This window comes from Sciurus carolinensis, chromosome 17, assembly GCF_902686445.1.
Source record: "Sciurus carolinensis chromosome 17, mSciCar1.2, whole genome shotgun sequence".
NCBI classification, from domain to species: domain Eukaryota; kingdom Metazoa; phylum Chordata; class Mammalia; order Rodentia; family Sciuridae; genus Sciurus; species Sciurus carolinensis.
The window spans coordinates 4,289,305-4,315,399 of NC_062229.1; the positions used below are offsets into that span (position 1 = coordinate 4,289,305).

The 26,095-nt window shown below is 41.0% G+C and overlaps 1 protein-coding gene across 1 annotated transcript; it reads right to left on the reverse strand.

The window, feature by feature from the left end:
• Positions 1 to 11,244: 11,244 nt before the first annotated feature.
• On the reverse strand, positions 11,245 to 24,200 carry LOC124968975 (vomeronasal type-2 receptor 116-like). The gene is given in 7 exon segments (XM_047531807.1): positions 11,245 to 11,526; positions 11,528 to 12,168; positions 16,249 to 16,372; positions 17,542 to 17,769; positions 18,681 to 19,466; positions 19,870 to 20,153; positions 24,143 to 24,200. Coding segments are annotated over 7 exon segments (2,403 nt in total).
• Positions 24,201 to 26,095: the final 1,895 nt, after the last annotated feature.

The window sequence follows — 26,095 nt, forward strand, 5'->3', positions numbered from 1 at the left end:
CACAGCCCTTGCTGCTCTGCCTCTGCAGCTAGTTTTAAAATGGACATGCTTTCTTCTCCTCTTCTCTCTCCTCCTCCCCAACCTGAGGGAGGGGAACGGGATTGCTTTTTCCCATCCTAGGCTGAGTTACCTGTCCTTGAGCACACACCCACCACAAGGACCAAGTACTTCAGACTTCAGACAGGGATGAAGTCCCTTCACCACAGGGACTTCAGACTTCAGGGATGGCAAGTTCTCCCACCCCCACCCCAGGGAAACACCTGGAATGAATATCTTCTTTAAAAACCCTCTGTTCTCCCTGATGGGCAGAATCACAGCCTCTGGGACAGGAGTCCCTTTGCTTCTCCTTTGCTAGGAAAGCAGTGTGCCTTCTTTTTCCTTTCTAAACTGTGTCCACATTATTGAATTGACATTGGGGACAAGGACTGAGCTTTTGGTAACTCATAACAGACACAAATGCTCACAGCATAGCCACAACTGAAAATACTTACTAAATTTATGTGAATGCTCATATGCATTCATCTCAGGTGAAAAGTATTAAGGAAAACAAAATTACCAGAAATTGAAAATAATAAGCACACATATAGTTTTATAAGTAAGACAAAACATTAGGAAATATTAATTTAAATGAACCTAACCATAGCTATGTTCAGACAAGTCATCACAGACTCTAAGGTTTTGACTGAAAATGCCAATACTGAGGTCCTGTATATTGTTAATGTTTATGTATTATGTTTTTACCAGAAACATATAATAAATTACAAATTAAGCCCTGCCCAACAAACTGGTGTCTATTTATGGGTCTCAAGTTTGATGCCAGTGTCAGTCAGTACTGTCCAAAATACTTGGTAAAATACAATGTAAAAAGAGAAAATGTTCACTTTGGTTTACAGTTTGGGAGGTTTTAATCCCTGGTTGGTGGCTCACCACTTCTGGGTCTTCAGCAGCACACTTTGTCACTTATAGAGCATTCCATGGAGCAAGGAGCCCACCTCATGGCTCAGCAGGTTAATCCAGCCCGGGAGAGAGAGATCTTGGGTCAGCACAGAAATTCAGTGAGCAAGCACATTTGAAATGCAGGGTGCTAAACCACACACTAAGGAAACTTCTCATTGAAGATTGAAAATATTTTTAGCTGGTCAATAGACAAAACGAAGATCATTTTGATGAAATGATTTTGAAAGGAAATGAAACACGTGGTTAAAAAGCCATCACAAGGAGCGGAGACAGAGAGGGAGGGGAGGCCTGAGGCACATGAGGACATTGGGTTGCAGAGAGGGGACCTCAGCTTTAAGTTTCTTGAGTGGAAGATAAAAAGAACACAAGCATATGAATTCAACATGAGTGAAAGAGACGGAGAACATGTCTGAAGTAGTTGAGAATGAAGGAGCGGAGATGACAGAAGACAGGGGAAATGAGGGCCAACAGGTCCAACAGAAAATAGTCAGCAGATCTGGCTCCTTGAGAAGGTCCACAGATAGACAGAAGGGGTCAAGTCAGAGGAGGAAGCCTGCTGCAGGAAGAGTGTCAGCATTCCATAGTAGGGAGAACTCATGAGTGAAGGCATGCAGGCCATTGGAAAGTCACTCCTTTGACTGCAGGAAAAGGCTGGGTTTTATTTTTCTTTTTTCAAATGAAACTGTAGTAACCTGAACATACTGAAATATGAACTCAAGAACATTACACAGATACTGCTACAAGGTGTGCTTCATGAAATGCACAACCCAATACACACCAGGCCTGAATGGAGTCACAGATAAGTCATATCTGCCACTCAGGAATAGATAGTCAGTACACCAGGAAACTCTTAAATAACACAGAAAACAGAAAAAGAAGACACATGTCTGTATTTTAAAATCTCCCCTGCACTTGTTACAAATATCCAACAGAAAAATATGAGCAAAGAATTATTCCAAATGGAATATTAGATAATCTTTTCAAATCCTTACATTTAATGTCTCGATATTTCTGCAAGGCAAAAACAAAAATAAAACCCACACAGTAAAAAACCACATTCATCAAGGCATACAAAGCATTTTATAAAACTAAACATCCATTTCTGAGTAAAGAAATTAGCTTTGTCAGAAGACATTTCCTTAACATTATTTTCACAAAATAAAAGACTGTAGCCCTGTCCTAGTGCAGCTGTGTCGGGGAGCGGGGTGGTGGCTGAGACGACAGATAAGTTGATTAGCTCGTATGATCACTCCATGATGAACTCACATGTCGCAATGCCACATCACACCCCATAAACGTACATAACATCAACATGAAGCATAATCAAATCTGAACCTCTTTTAAATACACCCTCTTGGCATGTGTGCTGAGTCACAACCACAGGAAGGCCATGGCTGAGGCAGACCCCCTGCAGGGTGCTCTGCAAGGCAGGCTCCCCGCCCTGGGCAGACCTGACACTGTGAGCACCACGCTCCACGCCGTGGGTGCAGCAGTGGCTCCCTCCTGCTGTGGTGGTATGAGAGCTTCAACAGCCTGCCCTGCACATTTCATGAAGCCAGAGGATGGTTTCTATTAGCACCAGAATTGTTTAGCTCTTGACTGGGATTCCTAAGCTACTTGATATGCCATAGAAAGCACTGTGAAGAAGGGTGGAAGAAAGGAAAAGGTAGCAGTATTTATTCACCTGGAAAATGCCTGCTGAAGAGTCAGTATAACCAATAAAGAAATGTAGCGTCCATCCAAGCACATAATAAATACCTCTTGCCAATGAATTTTCAAAATAACAGCAACTATGTAAAGTGTTACAGGTGACAAACAGCAGTCGCCTTGGGGGAATATGTAAAATTCTACTAAAGAATAAGAAAGCACATTAATAGCAACATCGAATATATATCAACATTCCCCCAAGTGCTACCAAATTCAAAGCAAATCCAAAGTGGCAAGAATTTTTTAAAAATAGTGATGACAAAATTAATTGAGAGATATTTCAGTAATATGGAAAAATTTAGAAAATGAGTGAAAAGAATTCAGAGTAATACGGAATGAGGTGACTTGCAGACCATTAATATTCATTGCTAAGTAACTAGAGTAGTTTAAAGACGATGGCAACATACCAGAAGATGCAGACACACAAACAGGATAAAAGAGAAAAGAGAGGAGTGATCTGGGTATATGTTTGTGTTGTGCATCACTATGATTCTATTAAAATCAGTAGAGAAATAATAAAATACCTCCTCGATGGAGAAAACAAATAATTGTGGAATATAAAGGTAAGTTTATTGACTCATCTGTGATGTGTGTTGACTTGCATGTGAAGGGAAGTAAAGTACTGGAATTAACTCGTGTTTGTTCATGAACTTGCACACTGGGGACCTTGGCTGAAGGGCAGAAAGAAGGAAATGAAAGATGGTGAGACTCCACACTGCCTGAATGTTCAAGTGCTTTTCTCCTTTAGACGCAGCACACACAAACACTTAGAGAAGCAACAAGCCCCAGAGTACTTCACAACCAAACATGGGTTCTCCTGGAAATGCACAATGTTCTTTAAAAGAAAATGCTTACCCTGAAATAGATAAGTCAGCAAAGAGCAAGCCATTGAATGCTTCAGAGGCATTATAAGTAGGACCAGTACAATCACTAATAAATAATTGTAAAATTGATCAATGAGAAAACATTTGTACATGTCAAATTTGGACCCCATTTTTTAATTAAATATGAAGGAAAATGTGGTCTCCTGAAGGCCTAGTGATGTGGTCATTGAGACCACTCCAGTAATAGCAAAATCTATTACTATTTTCAAATAATCTTCACCAAAAAAGATGATTATTTTTGGTGAGGAATATATTATCTAGTTTGATTTGATCATCCCCCATTATATACATATATCAAACATCACTTTTTATTCCCTCAAAATATAGAATTATGATTTATCAATGCAAAATAAAAACAAAATATAGCTTTGTACCCAGCTGTTTTACATCCACACATACATTTACTTTAATTAGACTTTTCAGATATATGCAGAAGAATCTATGAAGAAATTGATTTTTTAATGACTATGGGTAAATGGCAGAAGATCAACTAGAGGGAGGGGCAGGGGTCAGGGAGGTTAGGAGAAGGAGAGGTGCTGGATCTGCACTCAACAAGACCTGCTGGTAGAACTGTCAAAATGGATTAACTGTCATGTACAACTAAAAAGAACCAAGGAAAATGACTTTATTCATTAAATATTCCAAAACCCCATGTGTCCCTCTGCTGTCTACCTAATGACAGAAAATGAAACAAAAGAAAGTGGGAAATCAGGAACATCCAAACACTGTCCTGAAAACAGCATTTTGCTAGCCCTGTGTGATAGCATTACACAGGCCTTACCCAAGAACACAAGAGTTTACATCTTTGCAAACATACTTCTGATATTTTTTTTATGGAGAGAAAAGAGGCTGGTTAAAGAGGGATTGAGACAATAATCCCACCTTTGCAATGTATTTATGTGAAGAAAAGTACAGCCCTTGGCCCGGCCAGGCTAGGACACCTGTGGGTCTGAGGCTCTTGTGCACAGGACCCTCTTCCTTCTTTAAAAGGTAGAATGGTTGGGTTTTGCCATGGTGCTGATAAAGAGAAGCATGCTAATCATGTATGGAAGCAGGTTTACGTCCTCAGTCTCATTTCTTTCCCTCTGATTTTAGGAGATACAACAGCTGTCTCCTGGGCCCCTGACTCCTGCACTAGGTCACCTCAGCGGGCCATGAATGTCACATGGTGGCACGAGGCTCCTTTAGGCACAGGTTTGCAGGCTCTGGTGTGAGAGAACCACCAGCTGAGGCTCACTGGACTCTGAGCTGCTGAGAGTGGAGAGCAGGGGACAGAGCGAGGTGGCCTCACCTCGTCGCCTAGGGAGAGAGACCAAGTCTCCCTCCAGCATCAGGGTCCCGGGCTGTGGGGACATGTGACACTCCCTGCCTTCAGTCCTGACAAAGGTTTGCCCTTGGTCAAGTTCTACCGTCCTCCCTGAAGTCTTGTCCAGCTAGGCCGTAATGTCCTCACTCTTCCTTTCAGCAAGAATCTGGTCATGTTGGCTGAGCCACCTTGGACTGCTGGCCTTTCCCAGTATCCTGTCAGTTCCTCATCCTCCAGCACCTGAGGTGCTGTCTGCTCACCCTGCCCAGCTCCCAACACACACCGATGTCCTTCCACTTACCCAGGGTCTCCTCTCTCCTGCTCCCCTTGGTCATTCTCTATCCACTGACTCTGGCCCTGCTCCTGGGCTGTGAATCCCAATCTCCCTAAGTGTATTCAGAGTTGGCCTGACCCCTCCCTGGCTGGGAAATTTCTGCAGTGTCCCTACACCTGTGAAGATGGCCCCTCTTCAAGAGTCTATGTTGCCTTTCTTGACAAGTGTCACTCCTGATTATCCTCTTTGTTAATACCCAGGGGATTCAGGACAGAGCAGTGGTGATTCAACTCTCATGTCCTACAGACCCGATCTAACTCAGATTCACAACCAGCAGCCGCCTGGGATCTAAGTGTGTACGTTAGCACATTAATAAGTGTATCTGGGACATTCCTGAAATTCTGCTTCATTCATTTGTAAATCAGTATCTAACTACATTATCAGTGACATTGATAAGACCCCAACCCTGAGGGTTGCATGTCCAAGTGAAGCAGAATCAAATTGGAACAGATGAAAATCTCACTGATGGTGTGTGTCTCATTGCTGGACTGATTTCCAGTTCCAGGAGGCAAGGAGCACCCAGCATGAAATATGTTATGGAAATGATTTGAAACAATCATCCAGAGCAGGAAGTCTGCCCGAGGGGACAGGGAATGAATTGCAGTGTCCCCTGTAGGGAGTTAGGAATTATATGCTGGGGAAGAAACTTCAGCAGACCCTCATCTCCGGGGAAGTAACTGTGTGTGGCAGTGTCTTAGTGCTGAACCCAGGTCCTGGCTTGGGCTGCTTTTCTAAGGGATGTCACTTGATGCCATGCCCTGGCACTCTCATGAGGGACAGAGACGATGAACCAAGGAGGAGACTGCCATCTCTCTCACCTCCAGACATGAAAAGAAGGAGTTAACAGGAAGAAAACCAAAGGGGGAAAGGATTCAGCAAGAAATGAAAAATTCCTGGTGGATCCTGAGCTTTGGGTTAGGAAGAACAGGACAGGAGGGCATCGCTCTGTCCTTCCAGACTCCTCAGCATTACTCATCCCTACAATCACCCAGAAAGAGAAGAAGTGTAAAGAGCACTTACTGCATGGAGAGGATGGGCTGGCCGGGCCCTCGGGTGTCCTCCGTGTTCTGGTATGTGTACAGGGGGAAGAAGCCCCCGATCACCATGTCCCCATCCTTGGACACCTTGTGTTTCTTTCTCAAAAAGCATTGGGGAGTGGTGGAAGAGCAGGTGAGGAGGGGGAGCTTCAGGACCAAGGAGACACAAATCAAGACCAACATCTCAGATGTGTCTGTAAAGCACTGAGCCCAGCTGAGGGACCTGCAGTTCAGGGAGGTCAGCGAGTTGGACATACACCCAGGGGCAGGTGCACCTGCATCTCTGAGGGCTCCTTATGCTGTGGGCTGGAGAGGCCAGGTTCCTGCCCCGACTCCTGGCTTCCCTGCCTCCACCACTTCCCTGGAGGAACCTGAAACACTTACTGCCCTGGGGCTCTGCATCTGAGGTTCTCACCCGGGAAAAGCACAGGATGGAAAACACGTGTGAGTGTCATCCTCTCCACCCCAGGTGATAAGATTTCATCCAGGTCCACAGAGAGCAAGGTCCAGGGACAAATTCCTCTTGGGTGCACTTGGTCCAAGCCCGGGTCGAGGACGCTTTGCACCACCTGCTGTTGAAATGATGAAAGTGGATTTCCCCAGAGGAGGCAAAGCAAGATGTGAGGTGAAAGGTCAGAGAGGGCACATGCCAGGCAGGGCTCAAACACTCAGAAACACTCAGGCATCCTGTTCACAGTGCTCATGATGGGGAGGGGCTGCCTCAATACCCAGTGTCCAGGGCAGCCATGGGACGTCCCCTGTGTGGCCCACCATGTCTGCACACCACTCCCATGTGCAGAACCCCTTGAGGGTGTGTGTTCCTCATTGCCTGTGGAGCCAGTTCTCATGCTGAGTCCAGAAGGTCCAAGCCAGGGCCTCAGTACCAGGGCAGGAACTAAGTTGCATATTTGGGACTAATACTGGACTCACTCCTTACCCCACTTCCCATGAATCAATGTATCACCCTGTGCCTTTGGCTCCTCCATCATGGAGGCTGATGTCAGAGAACAGGATGGAGCTGGGAAGCCACCTGAAGTTCATGTATACACTGCCTATTCCACCTCCCAGGAAGAACCTGATTCCTACTGCAGGGCTCTGGGGTCTGCAGGCCACTGAGCCAGGGTGTGGACTAGTCTGCTCACATTGTCATGGGTCCCTAAGGAAGTCATGCCATTGTAGGGCCACGGGCTTGGTCTGAGAGGGGCAGTGTGATGGCAGAACAAGGCCTGGTTGTAACATGAAATTGTAGGAAACACTGGTGCTGGGAACAGGGTCAGTTCCCTCTGCTTCTGGCAGCCTTTCTTCAGGACACCTCATTAACCATAGGCCTCTACCTCTTGGATTGACTCTTTTCCTGGAATTCTGATTTCTCCCCTCTGAAGTGTATCCTGAGAGGGTAATGCATGAAGATGTGAGTGAGCTAATATTGAAGTGGAGATCCCAGGAAGTTAAGAGATACCAGGAATGTGGAACTGCTGCTGAGAATAGCCACAGACAACAAGCAGAGCCAGCTCAAGGGAATGAGCACATGAGTTTCAGCCAGAAAGCCTATAGGGTCAGAGCTAATCAAGACCTTTCAGTTCAACATCCCACCACCACATGCTCTGGATGCCAGAATTGCAGGGAAAGGATTGAATGTTTGCTCTGCTGGGTTTCGGCCTTGCTCTGGGCTAATGCTGTCTTGATATTGTGTGGTTTCCTTTAGGAATGGAATGTTTATCACATTGCCATCGTATGTTGGAGACAGGCAACTTCTCAAAATGTTGTAGGAGCTCACAGCTAAGGATTCCTGAGGCTCAGAGCAGTCTTTGGATTTGGACATTTGAACAATTCTGGAATGTTAAGACTTTGGGGAGACTCTGCATGATGGAGTGACTGCAAATTTTCAGTATGAGAAGGGCATGAGTCTTTTGGGTCCAGGGGCAGAGAACTGTGTTTGAGATACTGAATGTCCCTTTGGCCTCCTGTGTTGAAGGCTGCTCCTCAGTTGGTGGTCCTATGGGGAGGTTGGGGAACTCTGGGATGCTGGAGCAATTGGAGAATGTAAGTGACTGGTGGCACGTCCTGCGAGGGTATGTCTTGTCACCAGATCCATTTTATTCCTGCCTGCTGTGAGGTGAGCAGCTGAGCCCTGCCGCATCTTTCTGCCTCATCACACGAAATAAAGGCACCAGCTGATCCCGGGCTGACACTTATTGGACCTGAGCAAAAACAAATTACTCCTCCTTTAATTTCTTTTTCCTCAGACATTTTGTCTCACTGAGGAAAACCTGATTATTCCATGGCCTTAGTCCATTTATGAGGGCTGTGACACCTGTCCCAAGTGTTCCTCATGAAGCCCCTTCAAAAATTGCCCCATTAAAGATGAGGCTTCCAATAAATGAACACAATCCAAGTAGAGGTCACTGTTACCTCTTCTAGGACATCAAAAGACATGTCTCATTCTGTTTTAAAAATTTTCAACAAGTTTTATGTGTTTTGGTCATTTTTGTGTCATCTTTCATAAAATGTTCACATCTAAAGTCCACCTAGGAATCCAATGTTTATTGGTTCACATGAGTCATTTTCAGTTTCTTGTATTGAGAGTATTTTCTCCTGAATTGTGAACCACTTGCTATTTCACATTGCTTCTTTCATGTCTTTTAGTTTTTAATCTCTTTCCACTGTGGGAAGATTCAGGAGTGAAAATTGTCTTTTTTCCTTCTTTCTGGTACTGGAGTGTGAACCCAGGGAATTTCCACCAAGGTTCCTCATCTCAGACTTTTTATTTTTTTAAATTCTGAGACAAAGTCTTCCTCAATTGTAAGGCTGGCCCCTCAATGAGGTTCTCCTGCCTCAGCATCTCTGGGATTACGTGTGTGTGCCACCATGGTGAGTGCCAATGATCTTTCTTGGTTGAAACACAAAGCCAACACATGCAGAGCACAGTGTGATGTCATTCAGGGCCATTCCACATGTGGTGAACATTGTGGATAAGTCCTCTGAGGATAACATGGGTACTGTGGATAATTACAGCTGTCTGTCAAAGCCTATCATTCTCTTCTTACTCTTTCAATAACCAGGTATGTGAGCGTGAATTACTTTTTCTCACTGTAGCACCCGTGGAGTTTAGGTGTGGTTAATCACAGTGCTTGGTCCAGGCATGGGGACTCTTCACCTTATCTGATACTGTTCTGCCTGGTGCAGTGAAGAGGTCCTAAATGAGCATGTGATTGAATCTGCACAAGAAAGACAATGAATTTTCTGTTTTGGACAGGAGACACTGCAATTTATAGACATGAATAGATTCAATTTACGTTTGGGTTCCCATTACTTGTAATTCATATAAACTGGATGTTCTCATCTTAAATGTATGATATATTTTATGGGGTATCACTGGATCTGTCTTTGTACTAAACCTAGAGTGACAGCTGTCATGTCTATCCAACTGTTTGCTTCAGTCTCATGTCGATTTTTCCCCCCACTTTGCTGACCCCACCTCCCCCGTTTGTCACTCTCTTCAGCTCTTGTTTCCTGAATTATCAAGGCTTTGATTAATGAACTCGTCCCATACTTTGTCCACAGGAGATTCTTTTGCCAAGATAGAAGAAACACTCTTCTGAATAGGTATTCTGAGAAATCCAAAAAGGATGGTACAACAAAAGGAAATGATGATTGATTATTCTCAATGGGTGCAAATATGTACATGAAAAATAGATCATCTCATGAAGAAACCGCACCACATGAGAAACCATGTCTTTACTCAAGAGCAAAGAGTCGTAATTATCAATGAAATTCATAAAATTGAGAGGTGTAGGAGAAAAATTGTGTCAAGGAAACCAGGAAACCATTCTATCAAATTTTAATAAATTCTGATCAACTTTTAATGGAAGAACAAGTTTTCATTGGATAAAGGATATGCCACAAAGTGTAACATGTACACGATATTTTATGGTAAAAATTTTGACAACTTTCCTAGTGAATATTAAAGTAGATGAATCCCATGATCCACTACACTATTAGGCATCATATTGTATATATAAGCACAAAAAGGATGAAGGGGAATAATGAATGGTAGAGATGAGATAAAGGTGCCAACAAGCTCATGTGCCTAAACACACACAACAATCCATCAACCCAAATATAGGAAACAAGAAGGTGATATAAGTGTGGTACAAGAAAGAATGCTTTCCTTTTACAACATAATGAAACTGAAAATCTAGCACAGAAAAATGTTCTTCTCTACTAATTTATAGAATATGTAGGATATTCATATTTATGCCAAGGAATTGCAGAGGTGTTCTTTATTTTATATAATATAGTTACATATATAAATACCTACATTTGTATATACTGTAGCAAATCATGGAGATGCATGTATTTTATGAGTAAATGGTAAAGAGAAAGGGTCAATGGAAAGATGTATTTATCTGCCTACAGTCAGAAAAACTAACTGTTGCTATGATTTGGATTCAAATATGAAAGTATGAATTCAATAAATTGCTAGTCCACAATGAATCATATTTCTTACAACCTGTGACAAAATGACTCTAAAGTTCTAAGGGACACATGAAAGGAAAATTCTGCAAAATGATCTCAAGGATACTGGAGAAGACAAAAATAAGAAGAAATATATTAACCATTTCCAAAACGTACTCTACTTAGTAAACGAAATATATTACTTATTTGATAGAAAGAAATCACTGAAACACATAGAGGGATTTAAAATAGAGCAAACTGCCTGGAGAAATTTAGAACAATTTATGTGTGACTAAAATAAGTTAAGAGGTCAAAAGGAAGCCAACATGCAGGTGGGAGACCACAGATGAGCAGGATCTGCAGGATGCATTGCAGATTTTGTGAATAAAAATCACTTTGAGTGCAATTATATGATAAAAGAAGATAGATGCAGGTAGGGCAACTGTCATTACTGCAGAAAGAGATGTGGATTGTTGGTTCATTGAAGAAATCTCATGTAGAAATCCAATATCTTTTGGGAGAATATAGATTTATGTTCTGACACTTGATTTTCAAAAAAACTCAAGAAGGCTTATGACTCCGACAAAGAGTTTTATCTCTGAACCCACGTAGGGAGCAACTATGTGGCTTTAATAAAATAACATAGCACTTGGGGGCAAAGATACAGCCCAGGAGCCCAGCGCTGGAGGCCAGGATGGAGAAGACCTCCACGGCCACCATGACCTTGCCCTTGGTGCTGTGGTGCACAGGGAGGAAGGTGAGCCAGACACTGCAGAACACCAGCATGCTGAAGGTCAGGAACTTGGCTTCATTGAAGGTGTCAGGTAGTTTCCTGGCCAGGAAGGGCCACCATGAAGGTCCCCAGAGCCAGGGAGCCCAGGTATCCCAGGCCACAGTAGAAGGCAGTGACTGAGCCCTTGTTGCAGGTGATGATGATGTGGCCATGTTCAGAGTGTGTGTCTGAGTCCACAAAAGGAGGAGAGGTGCCCAGCCAGATTCCACAGAGAGTCAGCTGGATCAGGGAGCAGCTGGGAATGATGAAGTTAGGTGCCCCTGACACCAGCAACTGCCTCATCCTTCTCCCTGGGGCAGTGACCTTGAAGGCCAGGATCACAGTGACAGTTTTGGCCAAGATGGTGGAAACTGCAACAGTGAATACCAGTCCAAATGCTATTGGCTGGAGGGTGCAGGTGGCTGTGTTGGGACGGCCAATGAAGAGCAGGGAGCAAAGGAAACAGAAGGTGAGGGAGATGAGCAGGATGTAGCTGAGAGCCCGGTTGTTGGCCTTGACTATGGGAGTGTGTTGGTGCCTCACGAAGACCCCAAGAATAGCAGCTGTGAGTACAGAGAAGCAGAGAGCTGTGCAGGCCAGTGCCATGCCCAGGGGATCTTGATAATCCAGGAAGGTCACAGCTCTTTGGAGACACTGGCTTCTCTCTGTGTTGGCATACTGGTGATCTGGACACTTCACACACTGGTCCATGTCTGGGGAAGAATGCAAAATATCCTTAGTCTAGGCTCAGTGTCTCTCTTCTCTATAGCCCTCTCTGGGGAAGCTCATTGGACTGTGTTAGCCAAACTGTCGTCTAAGGTGGATTTAATCACTGAGTAAAGAATGCTCTTGAGGCAATAAATGGATTTTTACTCTTCATCTTTATGAAGCCATAAACCAAGCTATTATTTCTTCTCTTGATTTTTGTACTTTAATTATGGTGCCTTATTTTTATATTCTCAGAACTTAGAATGTTAAGAGACATCTCTCTATGTTCAACCTCCATAAGCTATGGCCTAGGTTTATTCAGTCAATGACCATCAGTTATGAGAAATAGTGCTCACTTGTTTCAGTTGTGCACTTTGCTTGGTTTCTGGGAAATAGAAATGGTCAATAATACTTGATAAGTGAGAGAGTAACTTCTCCCCACCTCAGTCAAGTTGTAATTTTCACCACAAATGTGAAACTTTTGCCTTCAGTTTCATTTTATCAGTAGGTCAATTTGGAGAGTACTGACATCAGTCCACTACTGATTCCATCCAGTCAGGAATAGCTTTCAAACCCCACTCATTTCAGTTTTTAAGTGGTTTTCTGGTTGCTTTTGTATGGTTTTGGTTAGAGTCTTTAAAAGCAACCACTACTTTATCTCCAGGTATGCTACAGTTTAAGAACTTGTGAATGTCATCTTTTTAAAATTCCATTTGTGAATGGCTTAGGACTGGGATGCTAAAATCAATCATTTTCAGCCCATGGATCTTGTGTTCAGTCACCACTAACTTCGATGGCTAATTCAACAATTTAACTGGATTTTATGCTCATACAATACTATCTTAGGAAAATAATATCTGACTTTTATCTTCCTTCCCAGTAAGTGTTTCCTTCAATTTCTCATGGGCATGTTGCACTGCCAAGATCTTAGCACAATGTGGGATAGGAGGGGTCATGAGCAGCATGTCATCTTGTTCTGGTTTCAACCCTGGGTGCAACATACAGTGCTCCCTTTGGACCCTGGAAATGCCTCTAATGATGAAGGTGATGCCCACCTACTCCTAAGTCAGGAAAACCTGTTTCTTCTGTTTATTTCTAATCTTGATTGGTTTTCCATGATCTTTACATGTCTTTCTGCATTTTATGAGACTGTTTTTTTCCCTTTTTTCAGAAACTGGCATATTGAATTAAATTGCAAAACCCAAATTTGTTTATTTTACAGCCTCCTTATAATTATAATATGTAACTTGATTTTGAAAAGGACACATGACTTTAATGGAAGATTGAAAGTTATAAAGTGATTTTCTTGTTATATCATTCTCAGATATGGGGACCAAAATTCAGTTATTCTAGGAAATGAATTGGATTGTCCCCTTTCTCTTCTCAGAAGAAGTTTGAGAATATAAGTTTTATTACATTCTTGAAATTTTGATGAATTTCACTAGTGAAGTGGCTGGTGGCCTCAAAAATGGTGGGAGTATTCTATTATGGCTTGAACATTTTCAAGATGTATAATTATTGTTTGGTGTTTTTGTTTGTTTTTATTACAGTGATGGCGATCTAACCCAGGGCCTCTCACAAGCTTGGAAAGACTCACCATGGAACCAGCCCAGCACCTGGGAAGTTTAGTTCCTTCTTGGTACAGTCTGTTGACTTCACTGACCTTGTGAATTTTATGTTTATTTTCAAATCTACCAATGTGAAACTTTTCATACTATGTTTTTATGAGGAAAACTTTCTGTAGAGCCATAAAAATGACCTCCTTTTAGCCATTGTACTCTTCCTTGTCGATTACTTTCATTAATGGTTTGTCAGTTTTAAAGGTATTTTCCTGTAGACTGCTTATCCTGTCTTTCTTTTCTATGTTTCTTCTATTTTGTCTGCATTTACTTTGTTGCTTCTTTTCTACCTCATTATTAGTGCTTCATAGGTAGCTTTCCAAGCCTTCTGATAACAGTAGACATAATAAATAACATGCTTCTAATTACAATGAGGGGTTTAAAATCCCTCTCTAACCAGAGGTTTACTTCTACCCTATGAGTTTCATTAATAATATTTTCATTGTTGGACTCATTGTAGTCTTTCTCAAAATCTCTTCTTTAACTTACGGTGTGTTGAAAGGTCTATTTCTTTCTGTTTTAAAAATCTGCCTCTTTCTTTTGTGTTTCTTTAGAAAGAAGTTTTCTATTAAACAGTGATGCTCTGAACAATCTCTTACAGTTTACACTTTAGGTAAAGCAGTTATAGCATACCTGCTGTTTCTCACAAACATTTTTTCTGTGTTTGTATTAGGGTTTGAACTCAGGGGCACTTAACCACTGAGCCACATCCACAGCCCTTTTAGATTTTATTTTGAGGCAGGGTCTCACTAAGTAGCTTAGGACTTGGATAGGTTGGTGAGGCTTCCTTTGAACCTGATCTTTCTGCTTCAAACTCCTAAGCTACTGCAATCGCAGGTGGGGACTTCCACACCTGGTTCTATCAAAATTTTAAGTTCCTGACCTTTGAAAAGTTTATTGGTTTTATTTATTGAAATTCCTTCATATTCATTTCAGCTTCATTTAATTATTTTAATTATATACAACACCAGGACACACACTGACCTATCACAGAAGCATGGAGTATTCTCCATTTCAATTCAATCCCTAGAATTTCCCCTGTAACTCACCCCCTCTCTTCCACTGATCTCTCTTCAATCCATTTACAGTTCACAGTTTTTTTTAAGTTAGCATCTTGTGAATACACCTGGTGGAGGGACCCACCGTACCACCTCCATGCACGCACATGTGGCTGTTCCATCAGATTCAGCTCACTCTCCTTCCCTTCCCTGTCCTCTTCCTCCTCCTCCATCCACTTTTTCTGCTCCACTTATCTGAGAGGTGCTTTTCTTAATGCATAAGTGTGTGGTCCTCATACTGTCAGGTATGTTGTTCTTCATGCCTGTATGTGTGGAATATGGACTTGACCATCCCATGCACAAATGTGCATAGAGCAGTATGCAAACTGACCCTATTGCATCCTCCACTGTCAGTCTCAATATACTCATGTTTCTCTTAAGCCTTAGATTAAGCTATAATTACAGACTATTTGCCAATACACAGAGAAATTCTAAAAATAATGAAATATATAGTTTTAATCAAAAATGGAAATTCCATTATATTGGGATACTAAACTACACGTACACCACACAAAGAAATTAGAAAAACCCTGCGTGGACCAATTCTAGCCATTTGTTACTGTAAATCCGAGCTTTACCAAGGTGGTAACCAATAATCTTCAATCTTAGTTTCTGTCATGTGTCTCTGTCTCATTCCAACCCACATTCCCACATTCTCTGTGTTTCAGTCAGAAGGAGTTTTTTTTTAATGTCCATGAATATTACATGACTGTAAAAGGTGTTATTGTTTTCATTTATACTAATCCTAAAAATTGTATTCCACCCTCACTCATCAGATACAATAATAATGCCTCTGTAAAGAACCCCATAATGCACTTCAAAAATCAGAGAACAGAGCTGAGTCCATCTGCTAGGTTTCTGTGCAGCCCTCTGACTCTTCCTTGAATTCATATCATTATATCTTGTGTATCCCACTCACCTGTGAACTACTGGAGAGCAGGGAATGAAACCTACTCTCGGCAGTTTGAACGCATTCTTTATCGCTCAGTTCCATCTGCATGATAAACCAGGGACTACCTGAAGACCTGCTGTGTGTCAGGAGCAGTGCAAGGAGTGTGAAGGGTGTGTACCCAAAATGTGATCTAAACGTACTTTCAAAGGAGACAAAGACGATTGTGCATTAAATTTCATGGTGGAGATGAATCTGACATTCCTGTGGGATGGTGGAAGGGGGCTTCTTGAGATAGCAATGCCCACAGTGTGCTTAGAATGATGTAGCCAAGTGTGTAATGTATATAGAGTTGTGCTATTTCAAGGAGAAATACCATTGTGAATAACAATTCAATTCCTACCTGATGGAAAGAAGAATTCTGTCTCTCAAGTCTCTTCCAGATCTCTTCCCTTTGCTTGTGTGGACTGAGGAATATGAAGGAGGATAGGTGAATCTCTCCACAAGGCATGTGCTTACCTGTCTCATTAGAAATCTCGTTCTCCGGGCAGGGATGGCAATTGAAACAACAGGTGGCCTTTCCCTCCTGAGGGGATTTCCTAAATCCAGGACCACATGTCTCAGTGCAGACAGAACGAGGGGTCTGAGGAAAATCAGATTGTTGTTGGAAACTGCTTGGACTTGTTGGGCTTTTCCTCCAGTAAGTACAGAGAGGATGTTGGGATCCTGGCCCAATCCAGTGTCCCTCTACTTCCTGGCCACTATGAAGGCAGCGACTTCCTGTGCCACACACTCTCACCATGATGTACTTCTCCAGCTACAGACTCAAAAGTAAGAGGCGAACTGAACAGAGATGGAAGCACACCAAACTGAACCAAAAGAAACTCATTCCTTCTTGTAAGTCAGAGTGTGTCAGACCACGCATCAGAGGGATGGAAAGTAAGACAGTTGCCCTGTTTGTGTTTGTGAAATATATGAACAGTTAGAATCATGTTGGAAAGTACGTGTTCCTTGTCCATTCTTCAGAGTCTAACCATGGACTGAACATCAAAACTGAGTGAAAATAGGTCATTGCTCCTGTGTTAGTCAACGCCTGGCACTTGACAAGACACTTGGCAAGAACAACTTATTGTAGGAGAAGATTATTTGGGCTCACAGTTTCAGAAGTTCAGTTCATGGTTGGATGACTCCATTGCTCTGGGTCTGAGGTGAGACAGAACATCATGGTGAAAGAAGGGGGGGAGGAGGGAGGGAGGGAAGGAGAGAGAGAGAGAGAGAGAGAGAGAGAGAGAGACAGAGAGACAGAGACAGAGAGAGACAGAGACAGAGAGATAGAGCAGGATGAGCCAGGGAGTATATAATCCCATAGACATGTCCTCAGTGACCCATTTCCACTTGCCAAACTCCACATGCCTACTGTTACCGCCAGTAATCCACTCAAATATTAGTCCTTGCAATGGTTTTATTCAATGATTTGGCTATAGCTCTTATGATCAAATCATTTCAACTCATGCATTAACACAAGGGCATTGGGGGAACACTTCACATTCAAACTGTAATATCTCCATATGTGTTGGTTTTCGGGTGTGTTGTATATTTTGTGACATGAAATGTATGAATACTTAGAATCGTGTTAGTAAATAAATGGGTTCAATTTTCATCCTCAGAGAATGTTTATAAGAAAATTCCTTAAATGGAAGTTCCTAAGTGTTCTTTGTTGGCTCACGACTGAGCAATTGGTGGCATACAATACAGAATAAAATCTTGTTTGTTCTTGTGTGACTCAAGGCATTGTGGTGGATCCCAACTCACCTGTGTAAATCCTATGCTCCACTCAATCAGGTCCTCCTGCAGAGACAGTTGTTGGCCACGTGGAGCATATGGGGAAAAGTTTCCCACTTTCACTTTATATGCAAGACCTTCTGGAAAATTCCAAAAGCTGTGAATTTCATACTCTATTTCCAATTTCATTTTCTCATCCAAAGTCACTTGTTCTCCAGCGATATTTTCAAATTTTAGTTTCTTGAGGATGGGGTGAAGCTGAAGAAACACAATATTTAATGAATAAGCATGTTCCAGAGTCAAGGCAGAAACTGTGAATTGGATAAAGTCCCTACCTGTCTTTAATCCCTGTTTTATTCACTTATTTATTTTGGTACTGGGGTTTGAACCCAGGGCAACTTAACCAATGAACCACATCACCAGGCCTTTTTGTATTTGATTTAGAGACATGGTCTTACAGAGTTGCTGTGAGCTTTATTGAGTTGCTGAGGCTGGCTTTGAACTCAAGATCCTCCTGTCTCAAACTCCCTACCTACTGGAGTACAGGAATGTGACACTGTGCCAAGCTAATCCCTATTGTATAATGCAACTTTATCACAAGCATCATAGTGTAGAACAAATGATAGCTCAAAGACATTTAAAGAATATGTTTCTAGAATAATTTCAGAAGAAGTCTCCTAACTAATCACAAGTGTGTAATCTGTGGGTTTCTGAATTAGACAAATCTTAACTGCCCATTAAAAGTTCCCTGAACCCAGTGATCATTAGTCTGAGTCTACAAAATAATATGGTGAATACTTCAAGTGGTGTGAAATGTGTTCACTTATGTAAAGTGTCCATGGGAGTCCTGAGCTGGATTTACACACTTCAAGAGTGAATTCTCCTCTTTTTAAGAAAGGCATGTGGAAAATCTGGACTTATCCTGTTGAACATATCAGGTGGACAGGACTCATGTGTAACACAAGCCTGGATGTTGGTGTAGAACCCATTCCTTCCTTGCCACTGGCTCCTTCCTCAAGAACACTTCCACACAGGCCTATATTTACCTCCTGCACATGAAATAGGTACAGTTTCCTTTGTGCTTTGGAGAAAGGATCCTAAACTACTTTGTTTGCTCTCTGTGGCCATCCCTTGCAGTGGTGTGTGTCATGAGGTAGCAGGGATATTACCTGCCAGGGGGAAAACAGGAGCCCTTCTCCATTGCCCATTTTTGGTGTGTCTACATGTTGAAGAAGCATCTCATGAAGGGTGTGGGCCACAGCATACACGGCATTGTATATGTTATAACTCTCCTCACTTATGGACATGTCAAAAACATACTCAGGCACCCATTCCCATGAGGCATTTGGTGGACAGTTCTCCAAAGTTTTACAGTCCAGTTTAGAATAGGAATATCCAAAACAGAAATGCCACAGCCTAGCAAGGTAAATGTCTTCTGGGTATTTGGAAGGGTTAAATGTGCTGGTGAACTCTGTGAACCCGGGAATCTCCCCATGGTAGTGTGAAAACATGAGCATCCCATGGGAAGAGCCTAAGATGAAATGTTTCATCTTGCTGAGATCTAGCCATTGTGAGTTTGTGAACCAGACTTTCCATGTCATGAAAGATTGCCCTATAGCAAACATTAAGTCTTCCAAAAAATTAGTGTCACTGTAAATAATGACCACATTGGCTGATGATTCAATGATCAAGTGAAGATTGAACTCAGTGTCCTCTGGGATCACTTTCACAAAGGCTGCACAGACTCCATTCTGTTCCATCTCCCGCTTCAAGTCTGAGAGAATCTGAATACCTTTCTGGTCTTCTGAGATGAGCAGCCCCACCCAGGTCCAGTGGAAATGAAGCAGTAAGGAGACCATGCCAAGGGCCAGAGATGTGTCCCTGGGAGCCATCTGATAGAGAGAAGGAAACTGGCCAGGGTCACTCAGAGCATGATCAAAAGGCCCAAAGGTGAGCTGAAGGGAAAGGAACATTTGGAAACAATGTGAAGGAAAGGATTGTCACAGAGCACAGTCCCAGTCCTGAATGGGATATTATATGAAGCCACAGGTGGAAGTTGTACCAAGGAAATTTGTTCATCTCATTTTCAAAGCCCTCTCTCATCCTGAGAGCTTTTTGGAAAATGACTGAACAACCTCAGATTTCCAACCCACTTCTTGGTCTGCCCCTGTTCATCCTGCTCTCTATTCCAAAAAACCAAAATGTGAATACACCTTCCAGTCTCTGAGGATTTAACCTTTGATATTACACAGTTTGAAAATTGATGAAATCGTGTCTCTTCCTTTAACCATACCCAGGCCCTCAAGAATGGCACCAGAGGAGAATGGTTTCATCTCCCCCCTTCCCATCCACTGTTACCTGTGGAAATTTGTAGAGTTCCAGGAGTAGGCCAGTCTGGGAAGATGTTTTCCGTGATGTTCCTAGAAGCACTGCTACAGACTTACTTTCTCTTCTACAGGTGTAATTAGGGATCACCTTTTCCAGCCCCAACAGCCAAAAGAAGAAACTCTCCAACATGTTTGATTCATTGTCTGGAATAGTATAGAGATCAAATCCCAGAGACATGTTGGGTAAAATATGGGGGTTCCTGTTGATCTCCTTAATGGCAAAAACCAAGGCCAGCACCAACTTGTAGTTTTTCCCATTAGACCTGCGTAGAAGGAATAGGAATGCTTAGGGGTGACTCAGACCTGATTCTCTTCCAATTCATTGAAATTACTTATCAATTGAATGCCTGTGTGTCCACAAAATGAACATGTTGAAGTCTCATGTCTAATGGGACTGAATTAGATCTGGATTCTTATGGAGGTAATTAGGATTAGGAGAGATCATGAAGTGGTCCTATCCAGAATGATTTCAGGTTCTTATGTACAGAAAGAGAGCGACTTCATTTTATCTCTCTGCCATGCCTTTAGAAACCAAAGGCAGTGCTTTCATGATTTGTAAATAGGCCTTTACAAGACATGAGATCTTCTAATGCCATGATCTGGGTCTTCCTGGCCTGCATAAGTGTGAAATATGATGTATTTGTGGTCAGTTGGCCTTCCCTTTTCCTGGAATAAGGTTATACAGCAGTTGAAGCCAGGACATTGTCTTAATGCTGAACATCCATCACTGCAGCCTACCTGGAAACAGTTGGTTCTTGCATGACAAGCATTTTGTAGTGTGGGCAAAAATCACATGGCTTAGTCTCCAATGGGCTCTTGCTAAATTCCACTCACATAGAGGAAGATAATTATATTTAGTAATAAAAGTGCAATTTTGAGGAAGATTTTGTTTTTCTAATGTGTCTTTGATTCTCAAACCAAAATGCCCTTTCATATTAATACATTAGGAAGTACCTCATGCAACCTAACATTATTATCTTAACTTACAGCCATGGGGGAACATAATGTCGGTAGAAGCTTATTACCCAATAAAGAGCCAGGATGCCTGTGGATTGAGAACAACGCTGCAGACAAGGCTGCCCATGAAGTTACCTACGCTTCTGCCCCATCAGAACCTTATGATTTACCATCAAGAACCAAGAAACCAGGATGAACAGCATAACATCAGTGAAGAAGGAATCATGGAGAGATGGGAACGTTTTGGAGAAGCATGAAAGATTGCAAGATCTGCAATTGTTTCACACATTGCTGGTGGGATTGCATTTTGGAGCAGCCACTCTAGAAAGCAGTATGGAGATTCCTTAGAACACTTGGAATGAAACCACAATTTGACCCTGCTCTCCTACTCCTTGGTCTATACCCAAAGAACTTAAAATCACACCATAGTGACACAGTCACATCAATGTTTAGAGTAGCTCAATTCACAATGACTAGATGGTGGAAACATCCTAGATGCCCTTCAATACATGAATGGATAAATAAATTTTGGTATGTAAACATAATGGAATATTACTCGGCCATAGAGAAGAATTAAAAACATGGCATTTACATGTAAATGGATGGAGTTGGAGAATATCATGCTAAGTGAGATAAACCAATCCCCCAAAAACCAAAAGCCCCAAATGTTGATGATGATACATAATAGGCATGGGAGAGTAAGGGGAGAATGGAGGAACATTGAATTGTGTAGGAAATGAGGGGTGGGGAACAGGCTGGGGTTATGAGAAATAAAAGAATATTAGACCATTGGCTTTGTAACAATTTAAAATTTTATCATCCTTTTCCTTTAAAATGTGAAAAAAATGTCAAAATGATTAACTGTAGCAGTTCAAATTTCTCCCATTAGTGAAAACTTGCATACAAATATGCTCCCAGACCATGTGAATCTCCCTCCACCTCCACCTCCTCCTCCTTTTGCTTCTCTCCCTTTCTTGTTCTGACTCTGTTTCCTCTCTCTTTTTCTTTCCCTTCTTTTTGTTTATTTGAGGTTATTCTCAAAATGATACATAAGTTCAGAAATATGATTTCTTTGATGAGTTGAATGTCAAAGCCTTTATGAATGGACCATCTGATTCCTAATAGTGCATGGTGTACTTACTGAATTTATCTGATCCTAAAGTAGCTGTGCTGGATTAGAATTGATTGGTGTTTGCTTAGTTTAAATGTTTTTTTTCCAGTCATATTTAATACACTATTTTCATTTTAATTTGACACTGTTTTTACATCATTATTGGGCTCAGTGTGACATTTCAACATGTGTATACAAGTGTGAAATTACTTTTTGCTCTTTTTGATAAAATGCATTTTAAGTGGACTGAGATAGTATCTTGTTGAGGGTTGCACTTGCATTTGTATGATTGATGATGTTGAAAATCTTTGTCATGCATGTTGGACTTTTGTACATCCTCTGTTGAGAAACATCCTTGCAGGTCATTTGTCCATTGTGGGGCCCAAATTTCCATACATCTTGGGAAAGACATGGAAATCCAGGTACAGGAGTCATTTAGAACTCACTAAACCACTGCCAGTAAAGACCCTTTCCACAACATATTCAATTTATATTCAATCTCCAAAAGTGCAGGTATCAAAAGAATATTAAAAGATGCACAAGAGAAACTTTAAGTCACTTTTATAGGCAAAAGTATTTAAAAAAATAGCAGACTTCAGTAGAAAATCTACAGGCCAGGAGGGAATGGAATGATGTATTTCATGACCAGAAAGAAAATCTTGCCATCCTAGCTTACTATGCCCAGCAAAGTCATTCTTCAAAATTGTGTTAGAAGTGAAGATTTTCTGTGACGGACAGAAAATGAGGGCGTTCATAACCGCAGAGTAAGCTTCATGGTAGAGAGTTAAGGTAATCATCACCCAGAGAAGGAAGAAAGAAAACAGTCATGAGAGCATAGCAAATAAAAATTCTCACAGGGATAATAGGTAAGCAAGGGAGCATTAGGAAAGAATCAAGCATCATCAATACAGAAAAGCATAAAATCTGTAATGTAAGAAGAAAAAACAGAACAGTTAAAGCAACCAGAAGAAAAACCTCAACATGGCAAGGACCAGCAGAAGCCTTCAATACGAATCCTGCATGGAAATGGTCTTGATTCTCAGATTAGAGGATGCAGACTGACTGAATGAATTAAAACTGATACCTTCCAATATGCTGCCTGCAAGATACTCGGCTGACTGGCAAGAACCCACAGCCTGAAAGGGGAAGGATAGAAACTGATATTTCAATAAAATGAAATCAAATCACAACACAGCAGGCATAGCTAGATTCACATTTAACAAAATCAACCTCAAGAGAAAATCAGTTAGAAGCAACAAAGGAAGTCAGTACATAAGGTTCAAGTGAACATTCTCCAAGTGAATGTAACAATTTTAAGTACACATACAATAAACATTAAAACACCACTTTGATAAAACAAATATCATGGGACACAAAGGGCAGACTGATCCTGACACAGAAACAGTGGGTGAATTCAGTACCACACACTCACCCACAGATAGATCATCCAGACAAAAAATATCAATAATGAAACACCAGAGTTAAATAGTGCTAGATCAAATAGACTTAATGGCCATCTACAGAATATTTCATTCAATAAGTACAGAATATATAATTTTTCTATTGATACCTGTGACTTTTCCAAAGATAAATCACATATTAGGCTATAAATCAAGTCATAATGAATTCCAAAAGTGTAATAGTTTCTTTCATTGTATCAGGTGTTAAAGGAATAAAAGAGAAATCGATGGCAAGAGAGATTACAGAAATGATACCAACAAATGGGGATTGAACATTATTTAATCAGGTGTCATTGAAGAAATAAAGAGATAAATTTTTAAAATCCTAGAATTAAATGAAAATAGGAAGACAAAGTGCCAGAACCTTAGGGATACAGTGAAAGCAGTACTGTGAGGGAAGCTTATACCTATGTGTTCCTGAATTAAAAAGAGAAATCTCAAATGACTTAAGGGTGCATCTTAAATTCTGAGGAAAAGAAGAACAAAACTTAAGTCAAAATCAGTAGAAGGAAAGACACAGCAAAAATCAAGGCAAAAATTCATAGCGTCAAAATAATCATTGAAAGGATCATTGAAACAAATATTTTGTTCTTTGAGAAGATAAACAAAATTGTTAAACCTTCAAATAAATTAACCAAAAGAAAGAGAACACCCCCCAAAAAAGCCCTGGAGATAGTAAGGAAGATCTTGTAAGAGATAAAGCAGACATTCACAGCAACATAAAAGAGTATTTTTAAGAACTATGTTAATAAATGGACAAATTTCTGGGCTCATTTGACCTACCAAATTTAACCAAGAGTATATAAATATTTACATCGATCAATTAGAAGTTTTGAGAATGAAGTCACATTAATGTGTCTACAGAAGGCTAGCATTGGACAGATTCATAGATAAATCATATAGGAGTTTTTAAAAACTATCGCCCATGATCCTCAAACTGTTCCATAAAATAGAAATGGAAGCACCTTTGGAAATTCATTCTACAAAGCCAATAATACTCTCTACCAAGACCAGATAAAGACACACTCAGAAAACTAAACTGTAGACCGAAGTCCTTGAACACAGATGAAATAATCCTTAATTAAATGCATCCATACTGAATTGAAAAGCACATCAAAAGGTCCATGCACCATTATCAAGTTGTTTACATTACAGGGATGCAAGGGCGGTTCATCATGTGGAAATGCATATACAGTACACATGTAGAATCAAGAACAAATATCACATGATCAACTTATAAGATGCAGAAAGACTTTTGTAAAATTTAGTTCCCCTTCATGATAAAATTCTTGAACAAATTAGGTTTAGAAGGATGACACTTATCAAAATAAAATGTACATGAGAGAAACCCATAGTTAATATCAGCTTCAAAGAAGAAACACTGAAAGTTTTTCCCTGTGAAATGAGGAACACGGTAAGGGCATGTACTCTCATCACTCTTACTAAACATACTAATTAGTATTTTAAACAGAACAGCTAGGGAAGGGATAAAAAAAAGAATGGAAATAGAAAAGAGGAAGTCAAATCATCCTTAGTTGATGATGATATGATTCTATACTTGGAAAACCCCAACGTCCTCACCCAATACTCCAAATTACAATACAAAGTTATAATAATCGAAGCAGGATGCTATCTCTATAAAACCAAGCATGCAGAGTAAAGCAAGAGAATAAAGGACCCAGAAATACCTATTGCATTTATGGGCAGCTGATTCTCATAAAGGTGACAAAAACATAGATTGATGGAAGGACAGCTTCTTCAATAAGGGTCTTAGAGAAATTGCATATTCACATGTGAGACATTGATACTTCACCTGTGTTTCCCAAAATACAAAATGCAACTTGAAATGAATAAAATGCCTCAATGAAGTCCTGAAAATAGCAATCTACTAGAATAAAATGCATGGGAAACTCTTCAAGACCTGTCTGGGCAGTACTTTGAATATGACCCTGAAGCATAGAAACTGAAGCAAACAGAGACAAGGTGGATTAAATTTAGCTACAGTACTTCTGCACAGCAAAGGAAGCAATCACACAGAGAAGATAAGATTCCAGAATGAGAAGGAATAGTATGCAAATTATTCACATGATAATACTAATGTACAGAATGTAGAATGAACTTGCAAAGCTGAACAACAAGCGCATCAATTTTAAAACTGCAAATGATAATAGGAGGCATTTCTCAAAATAGGAAATTCCCATGGAAGGCACATTTATAAAAAAATGCTCAATTTCTTCCTATGTCTGGGAGATGCAAATCAAAACCAAAGAGAAATATTCTCTCACCCCATTTTAAATGGCCACTATCAAAAGGAGAAAGAATACCAAACGTTGGTGAGTATGTGGAGGAAAGGAAACTCATAGAGTGTTGGTGGGAGTGTAAATTAGTAGGTCACTTTAAAAAAGTGTCCAGAGGTTCCTGACAAAATCTAAAAATACATCTACCATAAGATCCACCTTTCCCACTTCCTGGTATATTCCAAATGAAAAGGCACCAGCATGCCCAAGACACTCCTGCAAGCTAAAACATGGGATCAGCCTACACACCCAGGAATGGATGACTGGACAAAGACCATGTGGTGTGTACTCTCAATGGATTATGAGCCATAGAACAATATCCTAACATTTGCTGCAAACTGTATGGAACTGGAGGACATCACACTAAGTGGA